At 33.5% G+C, this 20,759-nt stretch overlaps 1 protein-coding gene across 4 annotated transcripts in view; it reads left to right on the forward strand.

Moving 5' to 3' along the window:
- The window catches only part of LOC140451924 (uncharacterized), an 804,624-nt gene that overhangs the window by 780,143 nt on the left and 3,722 nt on the right, over window positions 1-20,759 (forward strand). For all 4 annotated transcript variants that reach the window (XM_072545895.1, XM_072545904.1, XM_072545917.1 and 1 more), the window contains one exon: window positions 6,411-7,702. In XM_072545895.1, coding sequence (XP_072401996.1) covers window positions 6,411-7,702 — 1,292 coding nt within the window. The remainder of the gene's footprint in view (window positions 1-6,410; window positions 7,703-20,759) is intronic.

Below are 20,759 nucleotides of genomic sequence, written 5' to 3' on the forward strand. Positions count from 1 at the left end.
TAATAATACACTACCTTTCCTGGATGCTCTAATCTCTAAGAACGATACTGGAAATGAGACTCAGGTGTATACAAAACTAACACACACCAATAGATATCTAAATTACAAATCAAATTACAACATCAACTTTAAAAAGGAATCATTAAATCCTTATAGGATAGAGCCAAAATTACTTGTTCTAACGATAATTCGTTCTTGAGAGGAGAAACATTTGGTAACATCTGTTTTATTAAAAAAATGATTATTCTTTATCGTTTATAAATAAGGAATTTTTAAAAATCGACAGAATGGAACAGAACAATTTAAAACGAGCATCCTCCAGCATACACAAGGAATAATACGAGGAAAATAACAATACCATACATAAAAGGATTATCAGAAAAGTTAAAAAAGAAAGAAAGGATAAAATTTAAAAAGATAGGAAATAAACCCAACATTTCAACAATATTCAAAACAACAAACACATTGAGATTTATTTTATCTAAAACTAAACCTAACAATGAACAAGAAAGAACAAAGAATTGTATTTATAAAATACCTTGTGAATGCTATAATTTTTATTTAGGTGAAACATCAAAACCATTAAATGTTAGAATAAGTGAACATCAATCTTATATTAAAAATAGAGAATTGATAGATCTGAAATATGTAAACAAGCATAGGAAAATAAACATAGGGTTCAATGGAACGATTCAAGTATAGTCTATAGTATAGATTCAAGAAACATGAGACCAATTTTGTCGAAAATTTCTTGGTAAAATGCAGTTGGATCTGGTTACCCATATTAAAAGAGGAAATATTAAAAGAGGAAGTTAATAAAAGGAAAATGCCACTATTAGTAAGTCAGTAACATAACGAGAATACATTATTTATGTTTTTAAATAATTTATATAACATACATATAAACACATAGTTTGGTGTTTATTGAGAGTACGCTAAATCTAAGACCAAATATCCCGACCATGTCGGGATAGTTTTATGATTTTTTCCTGGTTTTTTCCTCATGATTTACTATGGAATCACTAACAGGGGAATTTTACTGTCATCATGGCATGTATGATTCTTAAAGACGAATCACATGCTATAATTTTTCTGACGGATATTCTTAAGTTAAAGTTGATTTCAAGTAATCAAATGATCTATCTTACAATAAAGTCGTCCCAGGAACGCAACTCAGCAATATTGGCAGTATCATTTTAAAGTCGTTTACTTTAAAATTTATAATATATGTCTGAATTGTCAATATGCATGAGTCAGATAAAATTAACGCATTAACAATAACAATTTTTCACCAAGTTACAAAAAACAAAATTTTTTAATTTATTATTGTTTTGTATTTTGAGAACGATTTGACTTGGCTGTGTTTATCACTTCTTGGTTGCAATTCCAGTACATATTTTCCTTGTTCATCTCCCATTCCATAATCGTGCTACATGTCTTGCCCATCTCCATTTGAGTCTTGTGATGCGTTCGAGAACATCATCTACTTTTTACTTTCTGCGTCTCTCCTCGTGTCTTACCCTGTTTCTCGGTGTTTGCACGATCTTGATGTGATCGATGGGTACTAAGTTGGTCATCACTTTGGTTTTACTTTCATTAATTTTTAATCCCACTTTTCTTGTTGCTGTTATTAAGTTCATCCGCCATGTCTTTGGCTTCTTTTAAGTCATCCGCTATCAACACTATGTCATCCGCAAAGCAAAGGTTATTTAAGACCGCACATCATTCAGTGTAGATACTGCATTTTCCATTCGTTATCGAATATCTATTTAAATTATTTAGTGATTGAAAATGCTCTTAATTTAAAAACTTGCTGGTCCTCTCCTTATTCGTCTTCCTTAAATTAGGCGATATTCAACTGTAATAACTCTTGGTTTGCATAAGGTAGATCTAAATATTTCTTGTTTTTTTATCAGTTTGGCTTACCTAATTGATTTTAGGTTCAAAAAGTTCGTTTTAATGATATCTTGGTATTGAGATTTGGTAAGGCATCTTCGTTTTGTACTAATATACCGGTAATATTCTTCGGTACTAATATAGTACCGTAAATTATTTTATCAGCTTTTTAGTATCTATATAATTACAAAGATTTGTAGAAGGTCATGTTAGAACTCGGTACCGTCAAAAACAATCTTTCCACAGTTAGTTCTAGATGTAACGAATGTTTCCATATTTGATTTCAATCACTGTTTTTAGTTGTTTGCAAAATGTACAGGATTCGAATTTTCACTATAGAGTTGAGTATAGAGTGTAAGACTTTTGTTTCCAGCTTTTTTTATGAGCTGCTCATTCATCTCTCCATTGCCCATACTCCGCTATGACCAGAATTTACTGGTCATTTTGTTACCATACATTAATTTGGAACTATTGACATGAGAACTTTAAAACCTTGATGGTTCCTTGATTTCATAAAAAGTGCTGAAATAAGTGTTATCTCCTATGAAATTATTTATTTTTAGGCCAAAAGCAAAACGTTAGGAGTGTTAGGTTAGATTAGGTCAGTGTTAAAAAATAATCATACTATGCTATGACATAAAAGTTTCGAGCTTTACCTCTTTTATGTGACAGTAACAACTTAATTTTTTAAATGGGAAGGTACACTTGAATAGCAATAATTGGACGGTGACTGATCAACGTTTGATACATAAAATTTAAAAATGTATAATATTCGAAAATTTACGGTCTGAGTTAAAGAGTGTTAGTATCTAGGTACCTCGGTAACTGTCAACCTTGTTCGATTTCAAATCAAACTAATCTGTTTTTATGAGATATGAAAAAATAAACTGTAATATTAATTTAAAATTATTTCAATTTTGTTAGTACTTTAAAAGAAATTTGAGCGTTGTGAATTTTAAAACTACGTCACATTCACAAGTAGAAAGAACCGGCTCGGTAATTTTACATAAAGACGTTTTATGTAAAACTACTTAATTGTGTATCATATAAAAAGCTACCACGGTTGGGCTGTGGAGGAGTGTGCCGATTCTGGTAAATGCAATGATCATTAGCAACACGGTTACACAAATAACGCTACTAAGGTCCGGGCTTCAGTCTGGTAGAGGGGTTTTGGTCAGGGATCGACAGACCTAGACTACAAGTGGTTCTCGAGTGAGATAGACAAGAGAACAGGAAGGAGAAGAAAATTTTAGTTACAACCCTATTTTTAAAAAGAATAGAAAAACCTAATAAATAAGAGAACAGAAAGGAAACAAGACGAGAATGATAAAGGAAAAGATACAAGATTATTACTACACAGTAACAAGAGTGTAGAGAGAAGGGTAATTACATCCCGCGGTAAACACTAACAATGAGACGTATATACAATACACATATAAAGATAACCGAATAAGTTAACGTGAAAGAGATAATATTTGAAATGCTAAAATGAATAAACGTTATGAAATAAAATAAAGTAAATAAACGTAATAATGTATTTGATAGCTTTAAATATAATAAGACACTGGCAAAATTCGTTATATGCTTAACAAACAAATTACAATAAACAAAGATATGAACATAAAAACAACGATCAGTATATTCTTAATTCATAAAAAGAATTAATGTACAGCAAAAAAAAAATTAGACTCAAATTTTAATAAAAGCTTACAAAATTTAGACCAAACGCAATTTTAACGGTAATATTCTCATGACAGTACAAAAGATATATTTTGAAAGTTGATTATGTCAATAGTTATTTAAAATGTTTCTGGAATTTACTTAATCAAATGAATACTTATTGAACTTTAGAACACGTAATACAGGCTCAATGATCACTCCCTTGTTAAATGATAATTATTTCTCTACTTATAAAACACTTCAGCGCAGGGTTGACTTAGATAAAGCGGCAAAGATACTTACAGAATACTGGAAATGATATATGCGGTCAAACAGGCGGTTTTCACACAATTGGTACGTGACCTCAGCAGGTAAAGATGAGGGTCGGTATTGCAGACTGGCGCTAGGAACCACGCAATTCCAATAGCCAACTTCAGCAATCAAGGAAAACAACAGAAAAGCAAGACAGCGACTAGTTAGCGGCATGACAGCGTGGCAAACAGAATAAAAATCAAAAGTCTTTAATGATAATAGGTAATTTACATCAGCGAGATAGTTATAGAGAACTTACCGGCCAAGTACAACTGACTCGTTCGGGAACTGGTACACAAGTGAAGTAATATTTGAGATATTCTATTAGGGTTTAAATTTTCATCTAAGAAGGGGAATTTTGATGATCATGCAAAATTAGCCCTAATTATTAATTAGGCCAGAGAACCGTTTCGAGTCAAAGGGACTTTCTCTTCTTAAAATGATCTACTTGCTAGAGAAAACACAGCGGTGGCTATATGAATAGCTTTAAAAAGCGACACGAGAGTTTATTGTATCGGCTCTTGGATATTAAGGGTTGGCAAGTAGATACGCAAACAAACACTTTTGAACACAATGAATTGGCCACTACGGCAATTAGAAATTGTGGCACATGCCTGTTCTGCTGATTGGTTAGCCATGGGCCAAGCAAAAAAAATTTTGGTAGGAAATAATTGGATGAAATTGTGGGATACTTGAAGCATGCTTTTACTGTGCCAAATAGTGTAATTGTGTAATAGTGTAATTGAATAATTATGATTTACCGAATACCGCATGGATATACCCAGCATTACATTACATACAGTTCACTCCAAAGTAAAGGCAGATCTTTAAGTGTTAGTTTGTCATCGTACAACTCTCTACAATTAAAATAAAGCATAACCGATCAGTAACGGGTAAAAAAATTATGTAAATTCTAGGTATTTTGTTAAGCCGATCCTGGCAGCTTAGGTTACTTTGATCATTCCACAACATAAATTATTAGTTTTTTTTAGTTTTATTGTTGTTATCAGAAAAAAGATTCTAGAGACACTAATGAACGAAGTAGTGAAAACAAAGTATAACAATAATTTAATTACTGAAACGTGTTTAAATGTGTTGGATATTCATCGAGCAAAAACACAGAAGGAATGTAAAGGTAGTGGGGGCAAAAATGTTGTAAGACGGGAAGTGCCATTTTGAGAGGCCACACTAAACAAGGAAAGATAGTCTCTTTCCTTGTTTAAGAACTCAAATTTAGTTGGGTTATGTTATTGTTTGTCCCAACTGTCACAAGAAAGCTTATTTATATTGAAGTTTTTTAACAATTGTGTCACATGTTAGACTAATATCGTTATTTAATTAAAACTGTATTATGCTCTAGTGTTAAAAAAATTATTTTAAGTGTTTGGAACATAGTGCTTATAATAATATTGGAACATAGTCTTAAATTTGGCGCCTTTGCATTTTATGAATTTTGGTCTCCTTTCATAACGATTAGATTCCCTCTTTTGTCTTTTTGCTCGATGTGGATATTACACATAACGCTTGTATCAAGCTCTGTTAGTCCAAAGTCCAGTATGTTCGCCGACTGGAACACAGACACGCAGTTCAATTTTTTTCTGTAGATCTACATATAATCAAATGATTATCAAACGGGAACCAAAAATAATTAACCAGTTACTCCAAAAATAATCTCAGAATCCCTTTGTATTGATAAATATGTATTGCAAAAAGTTAGAAAGCAATCAAAAAGTAATACTACCAAAAAGTATATAAATGGTAAACATATTGATCACACTTTACATTAAAAATAGTTTAAGCTTTTAATTACTCTGTAGTTTATTTATGTCTTAATAACTCCTATTATAATAATTGGAGTAATTAACAACTAAGACTTTCTTATTATTACTTGCAATTTATCTCATATATCCAATCATTCATTCAGTTGCAATAATTTACAATTAACTAAAGTAAATATTTTTACTTATTTAAAACAAAACATAGTCTGCCATTTAAAAAATATTCCGAAGAATCAAATGTATTAAATGCTTTAGGAGTCGTATTAAATATTTCTCACATAACTTAAAATTCATAAATTTTGGAATCAAAGTGTTATACATTTTTGAGACCAATGTTTCAAATGATGTACTTTCTCATTTAAAAAAATTGAAGTTATAACATGATAAGGGATTATTTTAAAAATTACTCTGCCCGGGAGCTTTGTTGTCCTAAAAATAGTTAAATATGGGATAACACATACTCCAGCGTTCTTTTTAACAAGATTGTTCGATACACTATCCTAATGCTCGTTATATAAGTTGGGTTCAAATCTTCAAAATATGAGTTTTCTGCACAGTACTTCTAAAAAAACTTTAATATGTATTGTTAAAGAGGCAGTAGGCACTTATAAATATTGCAAGGTAACAAAATTAGCATTCCTATGTATTAGTATTTACTAACTTCCCAGTAGCCGTGACACTTCCTTTAGTAGATGCTTTCATTTGTAGTTTGATATTTGTCTACCTTGAAAAGGTCAATTTTTCAAACTGAAATTTATTTTTCAGAATCCTTATCGTCTCATCAAGCTCTAGATAGTTTAGCCTCTATCACATCTTGCTCAATAGATACTTTAACGGATTCTAAGGATGTTATAAAACCTTTCGGTTCTACAGATAGTGGTATAGCACCTGAGACGAATGAAAAGTTATCAGAAGTAGAAGATTTGCGACCAATAACTCCCCCACCTCCCCCTCTTTTTGTTGACGAACCAACGGAAGTTGTAGAACTTGAGAAGGAACTACACGACAAGCATCAAGAAAAAGTGGAAGAAAGGTTAGAAGAAGTAGAAGCTCATGTAATCGAGGAAGCAGAAAAACCTAAAGAATCTATTTCAGAAACTATCACAAATAAAAATGAAAGACTGACAGAACTTAGCATCGAAACTGAAAAAGAAAACGTAGAAGAAATAGACTGGCAATACCAATTACCTTCACCTCCAAAGGCTTTTAGAGATTCAAGTCCGATACGAAATGAAGATACTCTGTCCGAGGCACAGTCTGTATCTGTAACTGACTTTAAAGATTCTGTGGTAACTTCTCCAGAACTTTTCGAAAAGCTCAAATCAATTGAGGACACTCAATCCGTTCAATCTGTTAGCACGTTTGTTGGAGAAGAACCACCGCTAAACACCCTTTCACTGGAAAATTTAGAGAAACGTAAATCTCTTGTATACAATCGAGAATTATCCACGAGTCTAAAGATGAACGAAGAAGATACTTTTTCTCACTCCTTGAATAAATTTGAAAGAACATTCATTGAGGTCCAAAAATCTAGTCAGAAAGAAATGAGAGAACCTAAGTTCATACCCAAATCAAATACAAATACTTTACCCAATTTCAAAATATCCACTTACGACAGGCCTAAACAAAAAATTAAAGTTTTTGAAGATGATACCGTAAGAAGTAATACCGAATACATTAACAGGTCTAAAGAGACGGTCATAGAAAGACAGACCTACTCGTCTACTTTAAACAGGTCTTTTGCAGCAACATCAATGGAAAATATATCTGCAAGAAAAACAAGTATCGAGAGCCAACCAGAAGAAAGAGAATACAATTTCTTTCGTCCTGATAAAGTTAACACCGCTAAAAATTTTGGGCCAGTTTCAAGTGTCTTTCGTTCGGAATCATTTTCGAAAGACAACACATGGTCTCCGCCTAAACCTGTTGTTTCTAGATCTAAATCATTTTTAGCCCTTAACTGGCAAGGTAAATATAAAATTGAAAAACAAAATAAAGAAGAAGGCATAGAAAGGAGTAATAGCTTGTACGATGTATCAGGACTACAAAGTTTAGGGGTAAGTTTTGCTTTCAGATAATATAATTACTGCTGTTATTTTTTAAGTGTTGTTTTTTGCACTTGGTTTGGCGCATTTTGCCACGCTATGTTTGATTAATGCTTTATATATAAAATGGTTTACTAAATTATTTAATGACTATATTATATCAAAAATCAATTCGTTTAAGATATTTAGTAACATGGTTGGGATCCAAGATAATGACGGTAGGAGCAGTAATATAATGTAATTTTAAGTAAAAACACAAATTTTTTAGTAGGAAAAACCTTACATGACTGACAGGATAATAAACTTAAAATAGGATCAACTTTGGAACAAATATTTTTGAAATAAATTTTATGGGCTTGATGAACAAACCAACCAAATTTTATTAAAATCTGAATATTAATCGTTAACTAAATACCTAGTTAAAATATAAAAACTAATCTACAGTGAGTTATTTTCTTCTACGGCACACAATTTGGTTAGTAGTCAATTGTTCTAGTGGTGAAATTATGTCTTCCACTGATAATTGCAACAAATTCTGTCAGGCCAAGCCAAAATAATATATATATTCATTCTAAGGACAGATGTTAGCTTTATCCAGGTTTGATAATTATCGTCATTGTTTAATAATGATCGTCTGTCGAACTTGATCTGTATAAGTTGCTAAAATTTCTACTTAAAAATTAAGCTTAAAACCATAATTTTTTTAAAAAAATTTTCGCGCTGATTTTAATTGTACATTTCTAGTATTAAAATATGAGTTCATCCAGTTTTCGATAAATTGCTGCATGTTTTTTATTAGTTTATTGTTTTGCATATCGTTGTAACAGCCTGATATCTAAACAAGTTTCAAATTTACATTTGGGTCAGCGTACACAAAGCTGTAGTTTCTCTTACGAATCTTAAGTCAGTTTTTTAGATCGTAAGTCTAAGTTTTTTAAATCAGTTTATGACCAATAAGAAATAACTACAAGTAGAAAATGTGTATATATTAACGCAGAGATACAAAACCTAATAAAAATTTATATTTGCTATATCGATAACGGAACAACCAGTCAGGCATAATATTGTAATACAACAAAATGCTTTAAATAAACGCCATATTTATAGGTCATCATTGGCAGTCCCTTTGCCTATCCTTATACGGATTCTACATATATACTAGGTTTCTCGACATGTTTCTATTTTTTGTTTATACCAATCTTAGCCGCCTTCCACAGACATGTCCAACCGTCTTCCATCTTATCTTTTGTGGTTTTCCACTCCATCTCCTTCCAGGTATTAACCGATTTTTGGTATTGTAATGGTTACTATTTATATTTTATTTACTACTTATTTATATTTAATTTATAGTAACTGCCCAATATTCAGTGCAGTATATCATAGTTAGTTTTAACGAGCTCTTATAGAATTTAGTTTTTTAGTTTCATTGTAGTTTTTCCTATACAAAGCACACCCATCTTCTTTTTCCTCAACTTTTTCCTTTTCAGGGGTCGCTGTTCCTCACTCTTCGTCGCCACTCATTTCTGTCCATCGGGTCTTCTTTACCTAAACCTTTCTCTCTTAAGTCCTCTGTTACACACTCCTTCCATCTTCTCGGCTTTCCTCTATATCTCCTTCCATCAACTTCTAACAGCTCTATCCTTCGTCCCACATAGTTTTTATCTCGTTCTTTCACATAGTCCTTTCTGATCCTATCCGTTCTACTCTTACCCAACATTTTTATTTCAACTACCTCCATCTTCTTTTCCTGATACTTCTTTAGAGGCCACATTACACTAACGCAGGTTTCACCACACTCTTGTAAATCTTTCCTTTCAGTCCTTCCCCGATTTTATCACAAAATACGTCCCTCATTCGCTTCCAGTTAAACCAACCAGCCCGTTTCCTGTAGACAATGTCCCGATCCATTGTCCGATTTTCTATCATGTAGAAGCCAGGGTATTTAAATTCTCCTACCCGTCTTAGTTTTTCTTCAAGTAATTCTATGTTCCCAACCAGTCCCCTTCCTCCTAATAATATATACTCCGTTTTTGACCTGTTTTCCTTAAGTCCTTCCTTAATAGCCCTTCTCCAACACCATAACTTCTCTTCCAATATTTCTTTGCTCTCCTCTACTAACACAATATCATTAGCAAAAAGCATTGGCCAAGGAGCCCTCTTTCTTACTTTCTCTGTCAGTACATCCATAACAAGATTAAACAGGTAAGAACTCAGTGAAGAGCATGGATGCAAACCAACCGTCACTGGAAAACTTTCGGCCAATCCGACAGCAGTCATTAGAATGATCAGGTGTTATGTATTTTCCATACGCCTATACGGTGTGGAAACCTTGACACTAATTAAAGACCTCTTTAAAAAGATAGAGGTCTGTGTCTACAGGCGCGTTCTCAGAGTCTCCTAGACACATGATTCCCAAATCAAGCAGTGCTGGAAAGACTTAATATTGAAACTGAAATTATATTTATTATAAAGAAGAGAAAACTTGAGTTTCTTGGCCACATCTCTAGAGGCGTAAGATATGACTTCCTACAGTTTATAATGCAAGGAAAGATCGTTGTACGAAGAAGCGTGGTACGTAGAAGAATTGCTTAGCTGCGAAACCTTCATGAATTGTTCGGAACGTCATCGGTCGAATTATTCCGTGCAGCAGTTTCTAAAGTACAAATAGCCAGCTTGATCAGCAACCTCCACAGGAGACGCTGAATACAAGAAGAAGAAGAAGAAGAAGAAGAAAAAGAAAAAGAAGAGCATCACCTGCTATTGCTCTTATTACTCGCATTGCCGTGATTTTTAATATTTACTTTATTGTTGTTTTCCGCTCTGGTCTCTATAGCGTAGGCCATGATCGGTCTTAAGCGGCAATTTCACGTAGCGATTGACTGCTATCGCAATGATGGTTAGGTGGGCGTGGCTTTATCGCTAGCTGTTTCTCTCCGTGAATCATCTTATTGCGTTGACAATCCACTGCCATAAGTTTGACAGTCATAACTAGAAATTTTTCTAGTTTTCGTATAACAATCGTTGAAGGTCAAAAAATAAATGGCGAAAAGCGTGAAACGCATTGGGTCTTCGGACGAACAATTTTTTAAATTAATCGGGGTATATAGAGAATATATAAGTTTTTGTGGCAGGTAAAGATGCCAGAATACAAAAATAATATTAAACGGAAAACGGCACTTGATGATATTGCCGAAAAAATAGGAGTAAGCGAAGAAATCGTGAAAAAGAAAATAATGTCGCTTAGATCAACATATTTAATCGATTACATCTAAATTTTTTTGTTGAACAAAATATTTAATCGAAAAAAAGAAAATATCTGACAGTAAAACCACAGGGTTTTTACCACAGCAAATGGTTTTCTAAATCAAAATTTGGTATATTTGATAAAGATGGTTTGACCCAATACCTCTTTTTCGTGTATTTGCGTATTGTCAATTTTTTTTTTTTTCAAGAAAAAACAAATCATAATTTCCTACATACTTTGAATTTTATTCAGTGCTATTTTAATAACAACGTGTTGTTTGCAATGTCTCCATCACCACATAACAATCAACGCATGGCAACAGATGTTCCCCTACCACCTAACAATCATTGCGATAGCAGTCGACTGCTAAGTGAAACTGCAGCTACACATTAGTCTTATAGATTATTACTGTACTCCTGGTGCTCATATATTTATTTCTCCAAAATATGTCGAAGACATGCTGATGTATAAACAGATGTTTATATATATATATATATATATATATATATATATATATATATATATATATATATATTATTGTGATCTGCTTTATAATGTCTTATTATTGATTAAGACTAATTTAATTAATCCAATTATTTAATTAATTAGTTCACTAATTTATGCAGAGTCATACAATTCAATTACTATTAAAATTCTCAGGGTGCCTTTTTAATTTTACTTTAATCAGTTTACTTTATATATCTCTTCTAGTGGGTTTAGTATCTCCTAGTTGCTCATAATCGGGATAAAACAGGAAACGGAACTAACATTAAAACAACATAAATATGCACACAAATTATTATTTATTTCAATAAGCAATACGGTGAATGTTAATAAATAACTTTTTGTGGGCAATTATCTTTGCCAACAAACTCCTATACTCTAAATTTAATTTTAATTAACAAACTATCTATTGATCTGCTTTATAATAATATCTACTAAAAAATTGACCATATAAAAAATATAATTTATTCACAAAAAAATAACTCTTTAAAACTTGGAATCTTAGTTCGTATGCTTATATTTGATTTTATCTTTAGAATGTCTTAAAGTTTTCTTTCATTCAAATTATTTGACTGACCTTTAATTTTTTTACACCAATGATGTCTCCTCTCGATCAAACCACAGTTCCTTCCTTGATTGATTATGTCCGGCTACCATCAAATCTTTCCCGTTCTCAGCATCGCTCCAAAAACCGCATACCAGCAAACTACTCCTCCGAAAACACAAGCCCAAGCCTCTTTTGACCGGTACTCTTTATTCACAAATTCTCCTTTCTTTCTCAATTAGATCTCGTGGACTAGACAGACTCAAAAAGAGGTATTAATCTTCTCGTTTTGATCTGCTCTCAGCTTCCACCTTATTCACTAACAAACGAAAAACACTCCTACTCCGATTGACTACACGAAAAAACACCTTCTCTTCTGGTCTGCCGGTAACATAATAAATCTTTTCAATCTCCCCAGACAACCTTCTCAAACTCTCTCATCCCCCATCATTCCTTTTTAACCAATCATAAGCATTCATCTTTCCCACTAATTTTCGATTCAGAAAATTTCCAACATAATATTTAAAACAAATAAACTAATTTCACCCAAATTACTTTTCAGAAACCATTAACAATTTTGCCTTTTTCAACCGAAATAAGCTTCCAAATTCTTGTTATCTCATATCTAAATCTAATTCTTATTTACTTTCGAAAAATGTCCACCGCAAAATACAATTACAAAGTTTATTCCTTAAATATATAATTACACGAATTCCATTGTCCTTTCACTATTCACTTAGTCCTTCAAGGAAAAACTAGTCCGTCACGGAAACAATGTCTTTTCTTATTATAACGATTACAAATAAGTACAGGGTTGTATTTTAACTTATATGCCCGCGGTATATTAAAATAATAAAAAAAACTCTTTATTCTATTTCTGATCGATAAACTGATCCATAACAAATCCCCGCCTTGTTTTGAGATACAAATATTCCTTTTTTTTTTTAAGTGTAACCAAAAAAAAATATTATTTTCTCTCAACACAAAATTTTTCTTTTGTAGTTATTTTATCCTATCCTAAATTTTTATTACTCCATCTTAAATCTATACTATTCTTATTCATGGTATTTGTACACATCCTGGATATTGTAAACTCCTCGTATCTTTTCTGATTCTACATGTCTAAGAACATAGCTGTTTATTCCATTTTCATTTTGTATGATGTATGGACCCTCGAAAATAGGCATTAGCTTTGCACACACGTCCCCCGTAAGATTTGATACTCGTAGCGCCCTTACAAGCACCTTTTCTCTCTTCTGGAAAGTCACTGGTCTTCGTTTTCTATTCTGGATTTGCCTTTGGAGATATTTTTCATTACTGCGCTGCAGCCTCCTTCGAACAGTTTCCAATACTATTTGATACTCTCTCTGCTCCGGTTCTTCCCATGACCGTGCTGGCATAATACCCTTGATGACATATTCCGGCGTCTCTTTTGTCACTGTACTTGGAGTGGTGTTCAAGTAGTTTTCGATTTCTGCCACTTTTCTATCCCATCGTCGATGTTGTCCAATGGCAGCAATGCGGAGGAATTTTGTAGTCTCTTGTATAAAACGTTCTGACGGATTACTTTTAGGATGTCGGATACTGACAAAATTTGTCCCTATTCCCCTGTCTTGCAACTGTCTCTTGAATCGGTCACTCCGGAAATACGTAGCATTGTCTAAAAGAATTTTCCTTGGTGTTCCTACGGTGGTTATAAAATTGTCTATTTTTCTCATAATTTCTTCTCCCTTTGTCGTACGGCACGTGTATAGCTTTACATATTTCGAAAAAATATCTACCATCACCAAAATATGTTTGTTCCTCTGCGTGGTCATTATCAGATCACTTAACATATCTATTGCTACAATGTCTAATTTTTGGTGGGATACAATATTTTTAGCCACATTTTCATTTCGGAAATTTCTGCTTTTATATTTTTGACATGTTTCACATCTTTGGGTAACTTCTTTTGCAATCCGGTAATCTTTTCGGCATATATAGTTTTCGCGAAAAACCAGCCAAACCTTCCTGCTGCCGATATGTCCATTGTCCTCGTGTAATTTCTGTATGATCCTTTCTGCCAATGTCTGTGTTATCACGTATAGTTCCTTTCCATCAATTCGTTTGAAAAATATACCGTTTTCACTCTCCGCTCTTCTTTTTTCTCTTTCTTCCAGGTCTTCTTGATTTGTTCTAATTTCGTTTAACGAAAATACACCTTCCTCTTGTGTCAAAATGTTCAGTCCTACATGAAAAGCAATTACTTCCTTTTTTCCCGAGTCTTCATCCCTTGTGAGAGCGTCAGCTATAATGTTGTCTTTTCCTTTTATATATCGAAACTCAAAGTCATACTCCTGTAGTAACAAAATGCCTCTATGTATACGATTGTTAACCAGACGATTTTTCATTATATGTACCAAAGCTGCATGATCAGTTTCGATTGTGAATTTTGCTCCCAACAGATAAAATCTTAACTTATTTACGCAGAAAAGTACGCTAGCAAACTCTAGTTCAGTCACACTGTATTTTCTTTCGTGTGTTTTTGTCACCCGGGAAATAAAACAAATCGGCACTTCTTGATTGTTTTGTATTTGCGACAAAACTCCCGCAAATTTTTGTATGGATGCATCAGTTCGTAGTATGAAAGGCAAATTGTACATGGGATGATATATTTTCGTTCCTTTCGAGAATTCCTCTTTTAAAATTTGAAAAGCTTTCTCTTGTTCTTCTTTCCAATTCCATTTAACACCCTTCTTCAATAATTTGATCAGAGGAATTTCCTTCTGGCTTAAATCAGGAATTAGTTTTTTAAAATAGTTGATCGTCCCGAGAAAACCTCTCAATGTTTTTAAATTCGTTGGTCTTGGGTATTCATCTATGAGTTTTACCCGGTCCTCGGCTAAACTAACTGTTTGTGTGTCCAATTTAAATCCCAAATATATCACTTCTTTTTGAAAAAATTGACATTTTTCAATATTCAGTTTTAATCCGGCCTTGTCCAATTCTCCCAAAATAATCTTTATGTGTTCCAAATGACTTGATGTATCTGGTGAAAAAATGAGTAAGTCGTCGATGTAGTGCACTATGAAATCTTCATATTTATTTAATATTGTATGGAGAGCTCTTACCAATGCTGCACACGCACTTTGTAATCCAAAAGGTACTACTTTAAAACGGTATACAATACCATCGATTGAGAAAGCGGTGTAATTTCTACATCTCTCTGCTAACGGTATTAACCAAAAACTATGTTTCAAATCAATTTTAGAAAACATGTGTGTTCCCGTAATTCTCCCAAAAATAGCTTCGATGTTGAGAGGTGATTCATATTGAGATACCGTGTGTTGATTTATATTCCGGGCATCCAAACAGAGCCTCAATTCTCCACTGCTTTTTTTCACAATCACGATTGGGTTGATGTACGGCGAGTCACATCTCTCTATGATTTGATCTTCTAACATTTTTTTAATTTCTCCTTTCACCTCCTGTCGGTATTTATATGGGATCGGATAAGTTTTCGATCGAAAATTTCCTAAGTCTTTAACCTCAAATGAATGCTCATACTTTTTGGCTACTCTGTTTTCTTCATTTATTAAATCTTCATACTTTCTCAATATTACACGCAATTCCTTTTCCTTTTCTTCTCCACACATCAATTTTCTTTCTTTTTCCTCAATTTCTTTGCACATATTTATCTTGTATTCTGCCTCCTCCATTTCGCATACCTCTTCAAATACCACTGTTTCAATTGTACCTCTTTCATCTTCTTTTGTTAATCTTTCTTCTTTTTCTTCTTCTGGGCTCATCTCTTCTTTTGAGGACCCCTTCACTTTCTTTTGCTAATCTCCTCTTTGTTCTCTGTCTTTGCTTCATTGCCAAATTCATTTCCACCGTTTGTTCTTTATCTAAATCAATTTTCCGTTTCTCATTTTCCTTTTCCATTTCCTTACTGTCCTGTTCTTCTTCTTTTTCCTCTGTGATTTTCATCGTGTTATTTTTGAAATCTATCACCACATGTTTTTCTGCCAACTCATCCACTCCTACGATCATATCATGCAACATGTTTGGCATCACAACACATTGTAGTGCATAAAATTTCTTATCCAATCGTACTTTTATTCGTATTCCTTCATTTATCGTTGCCAAAGTCCGTTTATTTGCGCCCACTAAATTTACCTTGGGAATTTTGTAAATCAAATTCGTTAAATTAACTTCCTCTATTAGTTTTCTGTTGATCAGTGTAATTTCCGATCCAGTATCAATCATAATTTTAATCGGTGTCTCGTTGATAAAACCATCTACAAATTTCAGATTTGCTCCACTTGTTTTGTCCTTATTTTCTGCCAATTTAATAAATTCCTTCGGGTGACAAAAAATTCCTGTTTGTTTCTTTGTCTTTAGTGAGCGCCTTCGTGAAAAGACGCTTGCTGTTCTTGTTCGCTTCTACTTCTGTCGCTTTGTCTCTCATCCTCACATTCCTCTATGTGTGTGTTGTTGACCGCTCTTCTATTTTCTCTTGGTCTCTCAGACCCGTATCGGTTTCCGCGATTTTCCGGTTCATTCGTTCTATTATTATTTCGGTTTTCCTGATATGTGCGAGTATTGTTTCTATTCTGGTTCTCTCGATATCTGTTTTCGTTCCATTGCCGATTTCTTTGTTGATAGTTTACTCTTCCGTTGTCTCTACTTTCGTTTTCCCTCCTCGGGACAAATTCTCTTCTCGTGTACTCTCTCCTAAAGTTTTGTCCTCTATCTCTATAGTCTTGATTTTCTCGTTGTCTATAATTTTCTTGCGTTCTCCTCATTTTTCTTTCTCTTAATTTTGCTTCTCGTATTTGTAAGAATTGACATAAACTGTCAATATCTTTGTAGTTTTGTAGAGTTATGTTATCTTCTAAGGTATCTTCAAAATGTCTGGCTATTAGTTCCACTAGCTGTTCGGACGAATAGTTGTAATGTAAGTGTCTTGCATTGTTGTATAGTTGTAGGGCATATGTTTTTTCTGATATACCCATACTATCCTGGTATCTCCCATTTTGTAATTCCTTGTTTATCTCTATCTGTTTGATTAGTACTGATCGAGTAACGACGAGAAGTAGATCCACCAGGCTTGAGAATGGCAAGTGAGACCTTGCCGAAACGTCGCCAAAACAATGGTTTTCAAGAAAACCAGCATTTTACAACGCGGAGTCAAACCCGGAAAAATAGTGACAGCATATATATATATATATATATATATATATATATATATATATATATATATATATATATATATATATTAATCGAATGAAAGGCGGATATCGAGCACAGTTTATTTATAAAATCTTGCCCAAGTACTTTCGCTCCTAGAGCATCTTCAGGGGCATCTAAAATAAGCCAAGAAACGTTTTTTCAACTGAAGAAAATTGATTTACTTTGATAAAAAACTCAAAGTTGACGGTTGATAAAAGTTTTTTATGTAATAAAACGTTTTAGACTTACTTCGTCAAATTTGACCTATCCACCAATCTATTGAGAATGTCATAAAGATAATAATTATAAATTAACACTATACGACACAAGGACAAACAGTTTAAAATTTAAAAAACGGCGAAGCTACATATTGGTTGGCATCAGGAGAGAATGGCTCCTGGTCTTAACGGAAATGTTAAGGTGACATGTGACATATGAAAACTTGGATGGGCAGTCACAATCATGGTGATGTGATCATTTCAAAATTCTATGAAACTTAGCATTGACCAAAGGTCTAACTGACACTACTATAGGAAATCGATTGATGAAATATGAAATTATATAAGGTTAGAAAATATCTGTACAAAAATTCCCCTATTATTGTAAGCTTATAGAGTTTAAAATGGGAGACAAAACTTTTGAAGGTATGTGTATTTTACTATATCAAAATGGTTACGTAATTAAAATAATGAATATCTTTGGACTAATTGTCTAGTTAACTCCGAAACATTTTATCAGTTTTACTGATAATTATTATACCTATGTCCATTGTTTAATGCAGTAGTAAAAAGTATTGTTTGCCTTTTACAACAAAAAATAAAAATGAACTTGCGAAAGTTTCAAGGTAAATGTTATCTTTATATTTATATTTACATATAGATATTCAAGTTAAACGACTGAATCTAATAAATAGGATTTTGGATTTGCATTGCCTGTATATAATATTACATTATGTTTGGTAATATGTTTACGGTATTTCGTGGATCAAGGTGGTAATCGCTGGGGGCCAGATCTGGACTACACGGTGGGTGCGGAAGCAATTCAAATCCCCAAATCGTGCATTTTTGCCATCGTTTTTATCGACTTGAGACGCGGTAGATTGTCTTGGTGAAACAACAATTTTTCCTTAAATAAATGAGTTCTTTTCATTACGGTTTCAGTCTTCAAAAGCACCAATACAGTAGTCGCTGTTTATTGTTTCTCCATATTTCAAATAGTCAATGAAAATAATTCGTTGCGGGTCCCAAAATACCGAGACCATAACTTTTCCAGCGGTTTATTGCGTCTTTATTTATGACTGCCAATTTGATTCCGGAGTAAAGTGATGGATCCATATTTGATCCATTATGACATACTGACTTAAAAACTCCGACTTGATGATTCTTCTTTTTGGAGTGTCGTCTTCCTACGGAGATTGGCACTCATAATGGCTATTATGACTAGACATATCCAAACAGCACCAAGATCCATCAATTCGTTATTGTTTGTATTGTTTTTTCTCTGGTGTGAGAAAATGCGGCACCCATTTGGAAAACAGGTTTCATGTATAATAGTCAAAATACTACCCTTTATTTTACAGTGTCTGCTATCTCTTGCAACTTCACTTTCCGGCTTTCCAAATTAATTTTCATCATTTTTTCGATGTTTTCGGAAATAAATGCATCATTTGGCATTCCGCAGCGCTCACCATCCTTGGTGTCGGTGTGGCGTACCCGGGGGGTTTTGGGTGTTTAATTGTTTAATTTATATATTGAGGCAGCCCTCCAAAATTGGAAAAACCACTGCCAGGAAATGGGAATCCCCCATAGGAAATGACGTACTGTTCTCCATAAACCTTGCGGATGACCAAGTCATCCTAGCTCAAGATTCTAATGATCTAGAAATCATAATAAAGCGTCTATACAGAGAATATGTAAAATGGGGGTTACAAGTCAGCATGAAGAAAACAGAATATTTAGTTATCAATTCAGATGCAAGGTTTGAAGTGTTTATCGACGAGAACGTGGAATTCAAACAAGTGAAAAAATTTAAATATTTAGGTGCACTCTTTGCTAAGAACGGCTTGGGAGAAACCGGAATTAAACACCGAATTAATCAGGGACGTAAAAATGTAGGATGTCTGAACTCCTTATGGTGGGATCGCAACATTTCCAAAAGGAACAAAAAAATAATAGGACAAACCATGGTTGAATCAGTTCTTTGTTATGGCTCTGAAGTATGGACAATTAATGCAGACCTGAAGAGAAGATTGTTGGCAGTTGAAATGGATTATTTGAGAAGTCCTAGAGCATCAAGGCAGGAAAAGAAGACCAACGAATCTATAAGAAATCACACGAATGCTACAGAAACGTCATTGACAGAATAGAAAGAAGAGATTCAAAATGGTTTGGACACCTATTGAGAATGCCTGACGACCGTTGGCCCCAAAAACTTCACAAATGGAAGCCCCCTGGAAGAAGAAAAAGAGGTAGAACTCGACGCTCATGGAATGAAGGAATTAGAAAAGCGATGAAATCGAGAAGTTTGGAGAAGGAGCATGCCTTGGACCGGCAGGATTGGCGGAGGAGAACGGGAATACGGCGATAGCCGTCTCCAAAATGTATTGTATTTACAAGTTGGATTAATGTCAAACGTCAATAAACTTATTTTAACCTTCAATTGTGGCTTATTCCCATTAAAATAGTAATTACTTTAAAATGCCACAAGAAAATAGTTTCAGAACAATAGATAAGATCTAGATAAGAGAAGGGAGTGTTCAAAAAATGTCGTCAATCTTACAGCGACCACCCCACTTTCGGAGTACGGTACGTGCGACAGTCAAATGCTCACAATTAAGAGAGGGTCGTTTTAGTTGGTAGGCAGGATAATAGATGCCTGAATCTTTGGCACTGCTATCTTTAGTACTTTAAATTAAACTAAAACACAAATTTTAGGGACTTAAAATGGAGGTAGGGTCATGAAAAAAATTAAGTCCCCCCTCCTCAGACTAATTCTGGGTGCGCCACTGGATAAATCAACATACGAGATTGCTTTGAATCCAATGTTTATAAAAATCATAAAGGTAGTCACACTTCAAACACTGTAACTGGATAAATAATAATCCGAATGGCATGAACATTTTAACAATATGCTTTTAAAGGTTAGGACTATAGAAATGACAAATTCAAAATTCATTACAGTCTCCATCTCATGCTTACTTCCCGGAGTTATTGACCGACGTAATATAGGCCAGAAAATGAATGTGAAATACGGCGATACCCTGTAGTTTTCCGTGTCACCACCAAATTACATAAAAATGTAGGTTTTACTTACCCTCCACTTCAGTTTTAGCCATTGGTTGCTTTTAATTTTTTACTGGTGAATACTAGCCCTTTCATAAAAAATTCGTCTAATTGTAAATTAAAGCGGATAAATGAATTAAATCAATGTCAATTAACATTAAACATTATAATTTAAGATTTTATAACCGTTTAAATCCTACATCTAACTCCTTAAATTAGTTATAATTAAAACAATGTCATTGAATACCTTGTATCCACTGATATACATGGAAATTTGGATTA

This window comes from Diabrotica undecimpunctata, chromosome 1 (genome assembly GCF_040954645.1).
Source record: "Diabrotica undecimpunctata isolate CICGRU chromosome 1, icDiaUnde3, whole genome shotgun sequence".
NCBI lineage: Eukaryota > Metazoa > Arthropoda > Insecta > Coleoptera > Chrysomelidae > Diabrotica > Diabrotica undecimpunctata.